The 16,442-nt window shown below is 36.6% G+C and overlaps 4 protein-coding genes across 6 annotated transcripts; 3 read left to right on the top strand and 1 right to left on the bottom strand.

The window, feature by feature from the left end:
- The first annotated feature begins 800 nt into the window (after nt 1-800).
- Nucleotides 801-2,577, top strand: LOC112041497 (serine palmitoyltransferase small subunit A-like). Its single transcript, XM_087005595.1, has 2 exons — nt 801-975; nt 1,535-2,577. Exons 1-2 carry the CDS (start codon nt 858-860, stop codon nt 1,702-1,704), a joined length of 288 nt encoding a protein of 95 aa, XP_086861721.1. The 5' UTR covers nt 801-857; the 3' UTR covers nt 1,705-2,577.
- Nucleotides 2,578-4,156: 1,579 nt separating this feature from the next.
- Nucleotides 4,157-10,350, top strand: LOC106159849 (uncharacterized). Of its 2 annotated transcripts, none has more exons than XM_087005593.1 (2): nt 4,157-4,302; nt 5,414-10,350. In XM_087005593.1, the coding sequence occupies exon 2, from the start codon at nt 6,973-6,975 to the stop codon at nt 9,190-9,192; it is 2,220 nt and encodes a 739-aa protein (XP_086861719.1). In that variant the 5' UTR covers nt 4,157-4,302; nt 5,414-6,972; the 3' UTR covers nt 9,193-10,350. The 2 variants fall into 2 exon arrangements, with proteins under 2 accessions (XP_086861719.1, XP_086861720.1); XM_087005594.1 differs by having other exon boundaries at nt 6,975-10,350.
- A 361-nt stretch (nt 10,351-10,711) lies between these two features.
- On the top strand, nt 10,712-12,518 carry LOC147763344 (protein SPATA45 homolog). The gene is made up of 2 exons (XM_087005596.1): nt 10,712-11,725; nt 12,019-12,518. Exons 1-2 carry the CDS (start codon nt 11,464-11,466, stop codon nt 12,039-12,041), a joined length of 285 nt encoding a protein of 94 aa, XP_086861722.1. The 5' UTR covers nt 10,712-11,463; the 3' UTR covers nt 12,042-12,518.
- A 218-nt stretch (nt 12,519-12,736) lies between these two features.
- Nucleotides 12,737-16,256, bottom strand: LOC106159839 (glycine N-acyltransferase-like protein 3). 2 transcript variants are annotated; one of them, XM_013536264.2, is made up of 5 exons: nt 16,007-16,256; nt 15,454-15,573; nt 14,967-15,078; nt 14,382-14,508; nt 12,737-13,408 (listed from the first exon to the last, which is right to left on the bottom strand). In XM_013536264.2, exons 2-5 carry the CDS (start codon nt 15,571-15,573, stop codon nt 12,991-12,993), a joined length of 777 nt encoding a protein of 258 aa, XP_013391718.2. In that variant the 5' UTR covers nt 16,007-16,256; the 3' UTR covers nt 12,737-12,990. The 2 variants fall into 2 exon arrangements, with proteins under 2 accessions (XP_013391718.2, XP_013391716.2); XM_013536262.2 differs by having other exon boundaries at nt 16,003-16,256.
- Nucleotides 16,257-16,442: the final 186 nt, after the last annotated feature.

The raw sequence follows: 16,442 nt of genomic DNA on the forward strand, positions 1-16,442 counted from the left end.
GATCCTTCAGGTAATTTTTATTCAAGCTCACCAAGCGTTGACTCATATTCCTAAAAGATGAAATGAGGGTTTATTTATTTATTTATCTTTATTTGTAACGCGTGGCAATTTTACAGATTTTAATACACCCGATCCATGTTTAAGCCTGTACAATCCCAAATCATATTTGGCAAACACTATACAAACCGGTCTGTCACGCGGATCGAGTACATTTTAACTAATATATATATATATATATATATATATATATATATATATATATATATATATATATATATATATATATATATATATATATATATATATATATATATATATATATATATGCAATTTTTAGAAAAAAAAAGTACACGCAAAGTTTTGTAAGCTTTTTTTTTCTAAAACAAGCAACATTCAATAGGCCTATATTTTAAAAACTTAAATTATCTAAACTTGTGATAAACCACAGCGAGTTTGTCTGGTTTGTATTTGTGGCATCCCAGTAATCATTCCATAAGTATTTGTATAGATTTGTATAATTTTTGTTAAGTTGTTATGACTAGTGTAGAAAGCCTGTAAAATGTAACGTCTACACATTTTAGTGCTCAATAAAGATTATATATTTCGTGTAGTGTGCGATCAGCTTATTCAATAGCTTTACCGTTGCTTAGATCATAAAAAATGGTAGTGAAATACGGCGGCCAGAATGTTAAGTTGCAGGGCTGGTAATTATACAATTAACATTGCATAGATAATGTGTATAATCTTTAGCAGTTATCAACCTCTCAAAAGGCCAAATATGTTTACTGAAAATTTAACAATGTGGTAAGCAAAACTACTGCCCCCTAGTGTCAATTTTAAGAAGTAACTAAAATCGGATGCTACAAAGAATGGGAATGTGGCAGAAAACTAAAGAATTCATGGCCTATTGGTATCTGCAGTATATCATGAACACTGCCCTGTATATGCTGGAGCCTTGGGAGAGGAAGCTGTTCAGTATCCTTTTAATTTAATACCAGGTATCAATGTTAAACTCTAGTGATAGTGTTGGGCTGGACTCATCTTTTATTGTCACCAGCAGTGACAACGATGAGGGTCCATTAGTTGCTAGGTATAAAAGTAATTCTTTGCCTAATCTCTGCGTGAAATCGTCCGAATCCCATAAGTAGATGGGACTGGGGCTTGTATGTAATCTCACGTTTTCAGATCGGGTAGTAACTTAGTAATAAGTGTGTCATAGCACTACAGAACAATGTCTAAAAGAGTTCACATTATCAGTCTCTAGCATTCTTCTTCATTATATTTACATTTACAATAGTTATAGATCTATAATGAATATAAAAAACACAAAAGAGTGCTTGAATCTGAATATTTGATCTAGCCATGAGACAGACATTCCGTACCATTGTCAAATTCTAAATAACCCTTTGTACTTTATATTGCATTTATGTAGATGATTTAATCATTTTCATTGTGTGTATCCCATGTTTGAAATTGACAGCAGTGGGATTATTCTTGCTGAGGCTGTGCAATTTTTCCTTAATTTGTCTCCCAGATTCTGGTTTGATGGTTGTAATTGCCATGTCCTTGTACACTACATCTTGCTTCCTACCAGGACATTTTCTGATGCTGTGGAAATATATTCTCTATCTCGTAGGACTGGAATCACAAGAAACAACTCTTGGTGGCATGGAAACATTAAATGATACCCCAGTGACATCATAGCAAAAGGTTTCTGTCTGGATTAAGAAAAAATTTATTAAAACTGGTGATGAAAATAGTATGGATACATGGATACAAAGCACAATAAAAGGTTTCAGAACAGGATGGATGAAAGTACAGCAAAAAAATTCCAAAATATCTCTGTTCAAGTGGGCAAAGAAGAAGTATTTGGTCCAGGTGTGATAATGAGCAGGGAGTATGCCTGTTGAATGAGGGCCATACATATAGAATGTGGTATCACATTGCCTCACATTGCCTGAGGGAAACCTGTTGCTTTGTCAGCGTGGCCATTGAGATATAGAGGTATCAGTATTCCCAGTATATATTCAAGACCAGCCAGGGACAGACTTGAATGTAACTACACTGATAGTTCAGGAAGAGGCGCATTGAAAAAAAATGCTCTACAGTGGTTACTAACATAGTTACTTAGATATACTTTCAACTGCTTCAGGCTCTGAGGTTTTCATTTTGATGTCATATATATAGGATTTGATATAGGTAAAGTGGAACTCTTTTATGCTTGGTTAAACTCAAACCATGAAAGTACTCCTGCTGTAATCAGTAGATATATTTTTCTTTGAAAAATAAGCAAGGACTATATATCACTGTGTAACGATTATGGAGGATTTGATTACTAGTAATTGTCTATGAACTGAATAGTCAATATGTATGTAAATGGCTATACCTGTTTTGGTCCTGCTATAAATGGACATGTTTCAGCATTTTGCTTTTGACAATGGATAATGGTATTTACACCCAAGAAGAGTTGACATCTCATTGTCATCTCATTGTCAAAAAAAAGGGGGGGGGGGACATGATTTACATTGGTGTGACAATGCAAAGTAAAATTGTATAATACAAACATATGTACCAGCACATTTTTGTTGTATTTTGTTTATTTTAAGGAAAACCTAGTTACACTTGTGAGAGATTTTTACACATGTTTTTATTACATTATTTTCATGGCGTGCATTTTTGCATTTTCTGTCTTTGAAACTGAATGTTATAATCGGGTAGCTATCACATCCACAAATTTCGCCACATCCACCCCTAGGTACAGCCTCACCCAGGGATCGTGTGCTGTTACTGTTGTCCCCTACTTTAGAACAAGGTAAACATTTTGCATTTATGGTAATTTTCATGTAAAATGTTAAATCAACCAACCATCATGATCCCCGATTTGTCTCACAGTAATGGGGGTAATTTCTGAAGATGGAATTGATAAAGACATTTTTATTAAATATTTTGTCTTTGAATGGGCAAGAACAATCAAATTGGAGCGTGGCTTTAAATGTTTTAATTTCAAGGAACAGTCGTTTCCATTTCATTTCAAAACCGATGTTTTGATCCCTTTCTTTAAGAGCAAATTTCCCACATTGTCAGACAGCTCTAGCTCAACTAACACAATAAGTGTCAACACAAATATAGAATAATACTGGAAGGTGGAGCATGAGACTGTAACTACTAGTTTATTCAAAATATTACAAATTACTGTTTTCGGCAACTTGTTTTCCCCCCCTATTATTCTCAATGAATACCTCGCACCTAACATCCGTCTACATGCATATTACCCTTGGGACATCGTCATTATATACATACCGGTGCCAGGCCCGTAAACAGCAATTTCAAAAGGGGGATTCTTTTATTGAAAAAAAAAATGGGCCTTTTACCATAAAACCTTCGCGTCACTATATAAATATTTACCCAGGGGGGACCTTTTCCCAGCAAAAAGGGGGGTTTCTGTCGAGCCCCCCCCTCCCCCGGCTACGGTCCTGCATACCTAACCGTCAACGTCATTATAAAGCTAATCGTACAGAACAAGTATAGGAACTATTCTATTAAGTATTTTACTTTTATCTTTAATGGACTGCTTTATTTTTACGTATTTTGAGGTGCTCCAGACCATTATAATATCAGTATTGCGTTCATGGCGTTAATATCCTCTTATTTGCATCTTACTACTTTATGTAGAAGGCTAATCTAGTGAAGTCCGGAAAAACAACCCATGGTAGACCTACATAAAAGGGTAAAAAAGGTATTTATTATAAAACCGGTATTTTACCAATTATTACCTCAGAGGGTGTCACGATAAGTCACATGTGACATTTAAATTAACCCAGGTTGGCACGAGTCACGAGGTAATGCACAGATCACAAGATGGTGCGGTTTACCGTTTCATTTTTTAGATTCCTTAATTCGTGTTTTCAAGTAACCACTTGCACAGATCTGAGTTCCTACATAAGTATCACATGAAACCGTTTTTTGCACTTCTAAGAAATGTTCTGGCGAGACGGAGAGAACGTCTTGTCTAGGGGGCGGAGGGTCCTCTGTTTGGTTTGGAAGATGCTTTCTCAGTATCGGGCCATTTTTTAAAATAAAACTGCTATAAATGACCTTGTGTTCGCTCGAGTGATTCCCTTTTGAAAATGTCATTGGAAAGCTTCCAAAAGAAGTCACATGAAAACAACTCATTTTGCGTAGGTGACTTTAAAATATATGTAAATGAGTTCACCGACTCATATCATAGAGGAAACGGTGTTGGAACTGGGCTCAGTTGCCTGTATTCCATGCTTGTAACTTAGGCCACAGCAAATCTCCGGGGTAAGTGCTTCTGCTGTGATGTGTAGTTAATGATGAAATATGCAACATTCGCAGCTGCATTATGCGTGTCATTACAATGAATTTTTGTTTGAAAAGATAAATCTTAACTACCTCGAATCACTATACTGATAATTCTCCTCGCAATATTTAATTTACTATTTTGGACTACTTGTTAATATCATGTAAATATCATAGTTGGTTGGGGGAGAAATCGGCCCGACTGTGTCATATTTAACCTATTTAAGAAGTGTTTGTGTGTTTGTGGTGGTGGTGGGTATTCCCTATTTGTTTTGGAAGAGGACAGTAACATTATGTACTTTATCTCAGGCATGAAGTGACCGCTACTATACATGACTATAACGCTATCGTCATTATTCTGCTTATAATACACTGTTCACCTGACTGACTGCATCCTGCATAACTGAGTAGTAACTGTCAATAAGCCTTTGTCACATTTACATGTTGCTTGGCCTACATTAGCCCAGTCTACTCGTTGACTTCCCTTCCTCATAACCAGGGTCCAAAATTTTGAATCCTAGGTTATAACCATGTCTTTTTATAGAAGCGTTATTACACGTACTTGCGCATTTCGCTTTGATTGATTGATTAATTGATTGACTGACTGATAAAGATCAATAATTCATGAAGGAAATTGTTTGGGCCTACAGGAACAAAGAAATAAGAGGGGCATTTTAACCTGACTGATGATAGGTAGAAACTAAATCAAACTTCAACTTACAGGGCACATGCAAGTCTCGTTTAGTTAATTTTTAATTACTTTATGTCACCCTTCCCCAATGTTCACCGTCCCCTCGGCAATAACGTTGCTCATTCACAATGTTCTACGTAGATCGACCCAACTCCGTGGGGACTCTTGCTGAATGCAGTCAGATTAATAGATAAACACGCCTCTTGTTTCCAACGCATGTTTATAATCAGCAGCTTTTCTGTACTCTACTCAACGCCAAGAGGATCGAGTCGTGGTAACCTCGAGCTCTTATCTGATAGCATTCGGCGAAGAATCCCACGGAGTTGGATCGATATACGGAGAACGATGATTTCACTGGAAATAAGCCGTAAGTGCACAATGCAAGTTCTTGTTTCACAAAAGGTTATGCCCGACCATGAACCTTGGTGTGTGCTTATGTAAAGAACCCACTGGTTACAATGCTCGGCTGACTGCTTACCTAACAGACGACCTAGGATATCAAGACCACAGGGATGTTGCCTTTGTACCTGAGTGGTACTACCTCCAGTTTTTGTGCTTTGGTGATTTTCGTTTTACATGAAGAGAGAAGATTTTATCAAGAGACAAAAGACGAGCTAAATCTAATATGACACCGCCAACAGTGGCTGCCTAGTCTTACGTTGTACTTTTAGCCCGTTCAATAAAAACACGTCGGTCACTTTGACATTTTTATTATTGTAACTTCGGTTTAAAACCGAAAGCTGCTATGTTTGGTATTTATTTCTGAACTGGCAGTATACTGAACAGGTAAGTTCAAGATTATCATTGCATGTCTCATCCATCCATATCTTCCGCCCCCACACATACAGTTACACTTCACTCTCCAGCACGTGGAGTGCATTGCTTTACCTATATGAATAAGGCGCTTTTCTACGGTGTGACGTGTCTATCTGGGCGTTTCTGTGGTCAGACCGTCTTACACAATCTCTCGTAATATTGAATTAAGTTGTGTTACTGTTTTTTTAAACATTTTTATGTAAAACATAGATGCACAGGAAGAACGGTTTATATTAAAGGTGAAAGTGACAAAGACACAGTTGTACAAGAATGTCATAGGCAAAAAGTATTCTAGCGTCGAAAATGCAACTTTCCTACAATAGTATTTAGTAGCAGTATTTACTTATTAACGTGACATGTGATATACATATACAAATCACCCGGCCTCATGGGCCTACAAGTCACCAAACTTTGTACCTATATCAGAAACAAAACAAAACATAACAAAACAGAAAAAACTATGATTAAGGTTGAAAGTTATAACTAAGCAAACACTATAATTTATGGTACACTCAACTCTTGAATGTAATGTATTTTATGTTGATTTGATTGATTATCACTATATCATACGAATAACATTAGAAAATGTTGATTTTGTACTATATTTTCTCCCGGTGGTTTGAACAAGTTCTGCGCAAGTGACGTCGGTTTACCTTTCATTATTGACACTGTTGACTGGATTACGAAAACTAGGGCAAATACATGTACTTGGAGGGTCAAAGTAACATTTTATAATATACTTTTTTTGTGCTAAGAATTTAACTGCACTGGGCCACTCTATATAGCAATGTGCACGTTTTTCAGAGTTACACGCGAGAAAAAGTTCCTAATTAACCGGTCAACAGATAGAGAAATACACCCTGTGTGTGTGTGTGTCATCCAAATTTAATTGAGGCTGCTATGTATAACTCTGTTTAGGCATTGGTTTGAACGTGACCTTTTACGCAAGTTATGAAACCTAGGGTTGAATCGGTAAATGAAGTGTGATAAAAGAATGCGATATACATGTGTCAGTATAAAACTTAACTGCTTTTTGCACATATGCATGGTGTAGAGGAGGGCCTAATTGAGGGCATCTTGTACAGCATTTTAACAAACCATTTTTCATGTAGTACAAACATAAGACTTTTTTAAAATTTCATTTCATGGTTTGCGACTGGGCCTCGGCGCCACTCCTGAATGTCAAGATGACTGCGATCCGCTGCCTCAAACTTGCGATCTTGATGTGCTGCATTTCTATCGGTTCATGCAGTTTGACCGTGGATGCCGGCATCGACAAGGATGTCAGGGTTGTCATTTCTTCTGCGAAGCCCGTCTCCAGTCTCACAGGGCAGCACGAAAGAAACACAAAACACGATTCTCGCGAGTTATTAGGCACGCCAGCGAAGCTGATTGAGACGACAATCGAAGATGATGACATTATGGACGTCAATTCAAAATGCGGTCACCACAAAAATCCCTCAGAAAATCAAACACTGGTCAGTGGATGCAAATACAAGTTCTTTGCAACTAACCCAGACATGATGGCAAAAAGCTATTTATTTGGATGGGTTGCCATTAAGAAAATCGTAAAGGAGGGGTTTACGTGCTTCTTTGTAAACTATGAGTGCAGAAACATAATTATTGAAGAAAAATCGAAACAAAATTCCCACTGGTCAAATGATTTATGTGAGTGGAGGGTGAGAAAAGGGAGTGGTGATGACTATTTTTACGTCCCTGCATTTCCTTACATGAAGCTCTCTTTTGACCAAAATAAGGACTGCAATGCTTATGCAGGACACGAGGAAAATTACATTGGCACTTGCATCCCAAAATGGGACCGCTTTGGAAGTCGTGACATTGCTGAGAATCAACTCATTTTAGGATCTGAAAATGATCACATTCCTATGGGTCGGTTATCATGGTACAATCCCTCCATGAACAACTCAGTAAATATATCATGTCAATTAATAATAAGGAATAGAAACAATGGCCGAGTTGCTTTGTTGATAGCAAACTACGCAAAGTACATAGATATTATAGACAATGGAACAGTGAATAAATATTCCCCCGTCATCGTCTCGGGGAGTGATACACTAGAGATTATTTTCACCGAAAACTACCACAAGGATACTTTTGACGGGATGCAAAATTATATGACACTTTCATATCTATTTTTGCCAAATGCCCAAAAAGCGAGCTCTTACGTTTTCCCAACTATAACCGACTGTGGAAAATCATTGCAGATATTGGACTTTGAGCATTCTATAGTGATTGAAAAAGTTGATATATCCGAGGATGAAGTATACGACTGCGTATGGACCATACCCGTCAAAGGAAGAAATCTGCACATTTACTTTGAGGAGTTTGATATTGGCAATACATCTAGTGACACATTAAATGATTTGTTTTCGAATCCAGTATACGACGAGTGGGGGAAAGATAGTTTCATGACACTTACGGCTTATCGTTCGGACAACCGTGGTGGCTTTTTCATTCGCAAATTTGACACTGAAAGTACTAAGTCGAACACGTCGGTCTTCCTTGACCTGCCTTCCGACTCGTTGGCTTTGTACCTGCGAACAAGAAGTGTGAAGCATAATGGCAAAGGTTTTCGTTTGACGATGAATCTATTTCACACTGGTAATGCCAGCATAACAAGACACGAGACGGTGTTCAAGTGCGGCAACTCTCTCTACGTCGACTCCTCAGCGGTGTGTGATGGACATAATCAGTGTGGAGACAATTCCGACGAGGATGCCGACCTATGTGCCTCACCGAGGACCGGTTTTAACAATTGCACTCGGTCTCCCAGCGGCTGTTTAATGCGTAAACCAACAGATGTGTTGGTGGTTGACAGTACCCCGTGTTGTGCAGACAATCCTCTGACAGAACCGTGTATGTATCTCCGCCCTAACGACACTTCTGAGTTTGAGGAATGCTGCCCTAAGGAGGGAACCGGTGTTGTATGTGCAGTTCCTCCTCCTCTTCCAAATTTTTGGGCAGACAACATGTACTGGTTCATCCTAGGTGGAATTATTTTGCTTTTACTTATCTTTATTATTTTGATTCTTCTGTTGGCTCTGCGCAGAAGACGGCGGAGGCGACCTTACACTAGGGTGGCAGAGACTGCACCTGAAGGTGAAGGCCCTGCTCCTACTGCGACTCCACCCACTCCTCCTACCTCGGCTCCCCTTACGACTGATCCTGGAAATAACGAACCAGCCGACTCTGGAGAAACAACCCCACAAAGGCCACACTCAAGTAGTCCAAGTTCAAGCTCAAGCTCAAGTTCTACTACTGAGCCACAGCTTGGTCCAGTAGAAATAGAAGCCCCAGCGTTGCGAGCTATGGTGGAGGCTGTAGTGAACCAAGAAGATTCATAGGGAATTGATATAAAAAAAGTAAATTTAACGCAAGAAGACACTAGTATAAAAGTTCAATTTATATGGCACTGGATTAAAACTGGGAAGGAGAGGGAATTTTGGTATTGACGAATGGCGATTGAAATGCATTATAGATCAATATAATAGGTAAATACCAGGTGTACAGGCTTTTTACGCCACGTTATATCATGTAGGCCCTATCATGCTGGGTACACAGTACAAATGAATCTCAGCACAAATTCTTTTTGATATCGGATTGCTGTCTAATTCAGCAAAAAAATGAACACAATTACTATATTCCACCTGAAACTTTTTGTTAACTGTATGGTACTCGCCGTTTTATATTTTTTTTAAAGATAGTTAATAAGCATAATATTATAAAGTATGATATTTAAAGTGTCGTATGTGTTTTGTAACTGAAAAAATTTTTTTCTGATAAATCATGTCACTGGAATTGTTGCTGGCTTTTTAATGGAAATACGGACTTTCTATTCTACATAATTTAAATCAATTTTTCTGATCAATTATTTTCTTTTTCTTTTACTTGACCATGTTTATAATATTTTTATATTAAAATTGTAGTTACCTCTATTAGACATTATATGGTTAACAGACTTAAAATTAACGAATTATTATATAATTATTATATAGTTACGACATAGTTTTTATTATAAAGTTACGACAGTACAAACGTATTGGATATCTTCAGCTATTTTTCATTAGAAAAGTTGTACAAATATGTTTCCCAAGCTGCGTAATTTTCTTTGTAGGTTTTACTGTCTTTATTTTGCTCATTTAGTTAATCTAAAGGTAATTCATTCTTCATGATATAACAGTGTATCAAATGGTAGCATATTAATTTCGAACATTCATCGAAAAGACAAGGAGTAGGCTATCTGGAGACAACTTTTTGATTTGGCACGGTTTAGGTCCCATTATAGCCTACATGTATGACAATTGCGGAACCGGAGAGATGGGTGGCGTGGGAGGTGGGGCAAAGTTTTACGTGCCTCAAATTGAAAGCAAAACATGAGCATGCATGTATTTCTACTGTGCATGTTACATCACTGGTATATATCTTAACTTTGCATTTGTTTGAAGATATTTGATTGCATCAGTTCCTCACAAGCTAACCAATAAAATGTTTTGTCCAATTCACTTTGGTTTTCTATTACAAGTGACGAGACTTATTACTTAAGAGATCTTAAGGGGGTAAACAATTTTGCAAGACAAACCAAGGTAAAACTCCTTGACCAGGGCTAGGCCTGCCTCTTATATAGGCCTATAGGCCTAGTGTTTGTCAAATCTGGAATTTTTATTAATATTTTGAGTTAACTTTTATTTAAACCGTAGATACAAGGCATTTTTTGAAATGGCTCCTTTTATTTACTAATAAAAACGGCATAAAGTGCATAAATAGGCTAGTAGGCCTAATACATGTATAACTCTAGTGTGTGTGTGTGTGTGTGTGTGTGTGTGTGTTTGGGGGGCCCGGGGGAGGGTTAAGCCATTTTAAAGTTCAATTAGCCTAAGAGCAGAGGAGATATACTTCTTTTATCCCTTTTTCATCCTTATTTTCTGAAATTAATTTTTTCGTTTATTATTTCATCAGGCCAAACTTATTTTATTTAAAATTTTGATGCGTTGCTTTGAGGTCGAAGCCGGGCTAAATTTTAATTACATTTAAAAATTATTAATGTAAAACATTCGTACGTGTAGGCCTAATATAGGCCCTATCCAACTTTGTCACACTTTTGCCTCCTCTCAATTGCTGTTGATATACTTTATCGGTAACACCTTCAAAAACCGCGATTAACACTGACAGGAGAGGTTAAAGGTTTATGCTCAAGAGAGACGGAATGAGAGAGATGGAGAGAGAGGGAGATAGAGGGGAAGAGGGAGGTAGGCCTACTGCGCTACAATGAAACCGGAAGTCAATAATATTCCTACGCTCTTTATCCATCTTAGTACGGACCATGAGAACAGCTAATAGAAGTAATCTGTTTATGTAATCTAATTATAATCTAGACCTAAGTTTTATTCAAGAACATAGTCGTACTTCATGTCTGTATGGTACGGAAAATTTACAGAAACAATGAAATTAGTCCGGTTGCCATGCTACCAACGCGGATGTAACATAAACAACGTAGCTGTTATAAAGTCCACTCACATTTCAGGGTGTTGGATCATATGCATAGAATAGGTTGTTGTAGTTTCACGGGGTTATACATTTTATAATCTTAACTAGTTTAGATTTGAGCAGAAAACGACATGTCTGCATCAGGACAACAGTATAAAACAGGGCAGTTGTTGGATCCACAAACAGCCAGCAAACTCGGGGAATCACGTGAATCCTGGTGTGCGGTTGAATTGCAAAAGGAGCAGAGTTGGTGCAGAGCTAACAGGCAGCATTATGAAATACATTTGAAGAGTACTGCTTTTGACATGAGGGCACCAGAATCAGAGCCCCGGTGTGCGTGGAAAGTTGATAAACCAACACACAAAGAAAGAAGACACTTCCCTACATGTACCAGTAAGTACCAGGACATTGAATGGTAATTAATTTAATTAAATATACTGTACAAAGCCGCATGTTCTTTCTACTTGTAAAAGTCGTGGATGAAAATAACCCATTTACCTGTACATGTTATTTCATGAGTATAGTATATAACTCAGCAAATTTCATGACTGTATACGTACATGTATTTACATGATGCTCAATGTATCCAAAGATAAACATGTAAAAGAAAAGTACCCAAAGATAAACATGTAAAAGAAGTGTGGGATTTTATACATTTATTGTGAATGTCATACCTTTTTTTTCAGACTTATCACACCTGAAGATATAAAACATGGGAGAAAAATATTAAAAACTTTTTCAAACAGAACAATTGTTTCATCACAGAGATGACAATGAATTTAACATGGGCAACTGCAATCAATATCAAAATAAAAATGCCAAGGAATACAAGGTTATGGAGGAACATGTGCATGGAACTTGCTCAACTGTTTCCTTTATGGGAACATTTATCTTGTGGATTAATAGAAGGGAAATTTCTGGAAAAAACACCACTTTGTAGGGCACATAATCAGATAACAAAATCTGATTGAATTTGAGAACTAGTCCCTCAAAAGAAAAAAAGACAAAGAATTGCTCATGAAGTGTTTTTTTATTAATCATGGACAAAGATTCAACAGTTTTGGTTGAATGCTGATCAATCATTTATTCTTTGTTTTATATGTTTGCTCAATTTCACAATGTGTCATATCATTAAAATATAACAATGCCCTTGCTGAAGATTTGTATTGACATCTTATTGACATCTTATTCAAAAATTTATATATTCACACATTTTCATCTAGTTGTTTCTTAGAAAATGAGATCATCTTGTTTACTTTAATAAATACTATCAAAAGCATACAATAGCTTGAGTTTTAATTGATGCTACTCCAACTAACAAACTAATATGAAATATTTAAAGATTATAAACAGTTATCACAAGCACCATCGAATGTGCTTAATCAGATTGGTTTCACTTTTAAGTTTTTTTTTAGCATCCGTCTTAATATACTAATGAAGTGTAACAATATAAAACCTCCTGATAAAATCATACAAATATAAAATATGAAATAGTGTGTTTATGTGCACACAATCAGTGTTGTGCATTGAAAAAAAAAACAACTGAAAATGCCATTAACTTAATGATTTAAGATTTAATTTTCTTACATGACTATTTTCACATGGACTTTTTTTAATAGCTAGATTGTTTATAAGTTTGGCTATACAGCTTAGAATGTTTAAATATCTTGGTGAAATCTGTGAGGCACAAATCTAACCCTAAAGTTCTCTATCATCTGGAAGCCACATTTTAAATGCAGTAGAAGTGATGCTTCATTGTCTGTCTCAATGTACAGATATGGGTAATGTCCAACCTGTAAATGTTTTTTGGCCAATGTGGTGATGACATACTTTGCACACCCTTTCCCCCTGTGTTCTGGAGCCACATACAACATCCCCATTCCACCGTGTTCATTTGTTATCATATAGGCTATGCACTGTCCCTGTGCTGTAAACAGAGCAACAGTTGGAAAATTTTCTATTAAACTTTGAATATGTTTCCTCTTTCTTTCTGTACCACCAAACTTCCATTCACTGTTCACCTGATGTGAGTGTTCTGCTGATAGGACACCTTCCGTCAGACTATCTGGGATTGCCCTGCAAGAATGATGCAGAAATGTGTTGTATTTTTAAGGTAATAAGTATATTCCTAATAACATACAATTCTGCATCTACATGTTAATTTTACCATAGTAATAAGGAAGCCCTAGCCTAGTGACATGTTAGAGAGTGTCAGCATAAACTTATTCTACCAGCAAGATCGATCTACCTCTGTGGGGATTCTTGCTAAAGTGCAGTCAATGTAATCAGCTTAGGGGACTGTTCACATGAAAAATCTATTTTCTAAAAATCTAAAAATCTATTGGCCATATCTTGTGATCACGGTCTGTACCCTGAATACCCCACGGCTAAATTACTGGCAGCGCCAGCCAGTTACTTCCAAACCTGTAATTAATTCTCGGCTGCGCTTGGAGGAGATTCTGACACCTTGACACATGCACAGTAGTATCTCTAAGCTGTGGAGTTCATCATGTTAGTTGTGATGACTCGAGCATACAGACACGTAATATGGCTAGTGGTAGTGCTTGTTGTTGCACAAAATCGACAAACACATTTTTCAAAGCAACTGCGACCGCCATTTACTTTCTACCTTCCTACTGTGCATGCGTCAAGGTATGAGAATCTCCTCCGAGCACAACCGAGAATTAATAACAGCTTTGGAAGCAACTCGCTCGCACTGCCAGTATTTAAGCCGTGGGGTATTCAGGGCACAGACCGTGATCACAAGATACTGCCAATAGATTTTTAGAAAATAGATTTTTCATGTGAACGGCCCCTAAGTGTCTGACATGCCTTCTCAACCAGCTAAGGGGATAATTAAAACAAGAGCACAAAAAAGTTAATTGCTCCCTAGCCTCTTTCGAGAATTCCCGCACTATAAGTTTTACTAGGCTACTACCGGTATAATTTTTTTCTGAATGCTCTCTTAGACAACAGACATTTATTTTCTTCTGATTTGTAAATGCTAACATTTAATTAACTGTAAAATTTGTTTATGTAAAAGACCTACGTTTTGAGTAAAGAGTCTTCATTACTGGTGTAAAAAATGTGACAGTCTTCCTCTGCATTCAACACCAAGTTTACCCCATTTACTTTTGCCACCTCAGCAAGGACATGGCACAAAGGACTGGGACAAACTGAAACCAAAATTATATTTCAATACTGTCCATTGGGTCATGTAAATTATGAAAGGACCATTTTTAACAGAGAGTAAAAAGATTTGGGTGTTTGCACATTACATTAGGGACCATTTAAAAATCTGAAAATCAAAGTTTTCTAAAACAGGATTAGACAGCCCCATCCCAACCCTGCATCTTACTTTTAATTAAAAGGAGTAATGTTAATAAAGTGTAACAATTGCCTCTTCTGCTTAAAAAATTTATAGGAGCCTTACTTTCAGAGAAAAGACTTTAACCTGTTGGTGGATTTTATAGGTAACACTTACACAGACTTATACAAACAAATAATAACAAATAATAATAAGCAGCTAATTTGGATTCTGCATATACCAAGGTGTGACTGCACATGTTTACTTCAAACTGCACTAGTTACTCTTATTTGTCTGTCCTCAATGCCATATGAATTGTTTACTTACCCAATACCACTGACTCACTCCAGTCAATGATAGCACTGTTTTGCAAAAAATCCAGGACTTTTTCCTCTTTATCAGGTACAACATACAACATCAGGAGATAATGATAGCCAGTCTGAGTTTCAAAACATTGTTTTAATGCATCTTACATTCTGTCAATATTTTGTATAATTTTTGTAATTATAATTACATGTATCCAAAGAACTGTATTTAATCACTTTACAACTTCAATCAAAACATGGTTAAATACACTGTCTATTGCTATTTAGATCAAAATTGGCAACGTATAATGTTGAAATGATGGGTCAAACAAATAGGTAAAGGTACTTAAACATATACACATATACTTTACATGTATATTTAGCTACAAATTACAAAGTGTTTAATGATCTTTAATGTGAAAATATTGTACATTTTGTATACATTTTAATTTTATTTGATGGTATTATTTTAATTTGAAAAATAAGGGATTTGATTTATATTCAATTACCTCATTTTTCGTTTTGTCTGGTTTGCTGATCACTACAGAAAATGATGGCCAGCTATCAGTATAGATAAGATTAGGAAACTTGCTGCTCTTGTTCTGAGAGTTCTGTATTGCAGTCATCATCTGTCACAGAATATAGTCAGATACAATACATGTAAATCAATTTTGTTTCAGATTATAAGCTCAACAAAACAAATTTTTACCAAATCCATAACTTATCAACATAAAACAGAAAAATAACAAGAAAAATAGCACACTTCTAGAGGAATGAAAATAAGGTATATAACTTCTGACATATAATTATAAGCTACTAAGAGTACATAGATGTTCAAAGATACACTCTCTATCATGCAGGGCCACAGATTGATTTTTCAGTAGATATTATCAGATACATGTATGTCTCTGGTTAAATAGATCGCTAATCTCTGTTTAATTCAAAATCCCCCTTGGCCTTTATACATGTAACACTCATTACAATGAAGTACCCTTTTCGTCGAGGAAAGAACCAAATACTCAAATACTGCAGAAATAATACTAGTAGGGCCTACGTACATACAATGATCGTGGCAAATCGTTTTCCATATATTCTAAAAGCTGCGTAAGTTCACGGCTGTTAAGGGGATTTACCAACTTCTTTTCAGCCTTATCTTTGTCCATTCTGAATTACGGTTCCTGGTAGACAAAAATCTTTCTCTATCCGCCTCTTGTTTACAACGTTACCCACCCCTTTTGTTCGTAGCAGGAAAATCCATGCAGTAACACCCCCTTTTTACTTTTTGTGGGAAACTATTTATATGTCAGAAAACGATAATGCATGCATTTCCGTACCAATTTGTTGGCAATGCCGACCCCGACGTTTCAAGTGTTTTTATGTTGTGTTGAGGTGAATACGAAATTTGTCGGTTTTATATAGGTCAAAATTATTCCTCTGACCTACTACCAAAATTTATCAGACACCGTTATATGCGGTAAGAACCTACAGGATGTACTGG

This window comes from Lingula anatina, chromosome 2 (assembly GCF_051362555.1).
Source record: "Lingula anatina isolate TDL-2025a chromosome 2, LinAna3.0, whole genome shotgun sequence".
NCBI lineage: Eukaryota > Metazoa > Brachiopoda > Lingulata > Lingulida > Lingulidae > Lingula > Lingula anatina.

Bases quoted from the DNA above. Each gene is read 5' to 3' on its own strand.
- LOC112041497 (XM_087005595.1), top strand. From the start codon at position 858: ATGCTACAAAGAATGGGAATGTGGCAGAAAACTAAAGAATTCATGGCC. The intron at 976-1,534 runs GTATCCTTTTAA...TTTGTCTCCCAG, and splicing joins TTGGGAGAGGAAGCTGTTCA to ATTCTGGTTTGATGGTTGTA.
- LOC106159849 (XM_087005593.1), top strand. From the start codon at position 6,973: ATGGTTTGCGACTGGGCCTCGGCGCCACTCCTGAATGTCAAGATGACT.
- LOC147763344 (XM_087005596.1), top strand. From the start codon at position 11,464: ATGTCTGCATCAGGACAACAGTATAAAACAGGGCAGTTGTTGGATCCA. The intron at 11,726-12,018 runs GTAAGTACCAGG...CTTTTTTTTCAG, and splicing joins ACACTTCCCTACATGTACCA to ACTTATCACACCTGAAGATA.
- LOC106159839 (XM_013536262.2), bottom strand. From the start codon at position 16,107: ATGGACAAAGATAAGGCTGAAAAGAAGTTGGTAAATCCCCTTAACAGC. The intron at 15,079-15,453 runs GTAATTGAATAT...TTTGAAACTCAG, and splicing joins CAGACAAAACGAAAAATGAG to ACTGGCTATCATTATCTCCT. The intron at 14,509-14,966 runs GTAAGTAAACAA...TTTTGGTTTCAG, and splicing joins GAGTGAGTCAGTGGTATTGG to TTTGTCCCAGTCCTTTGTGC.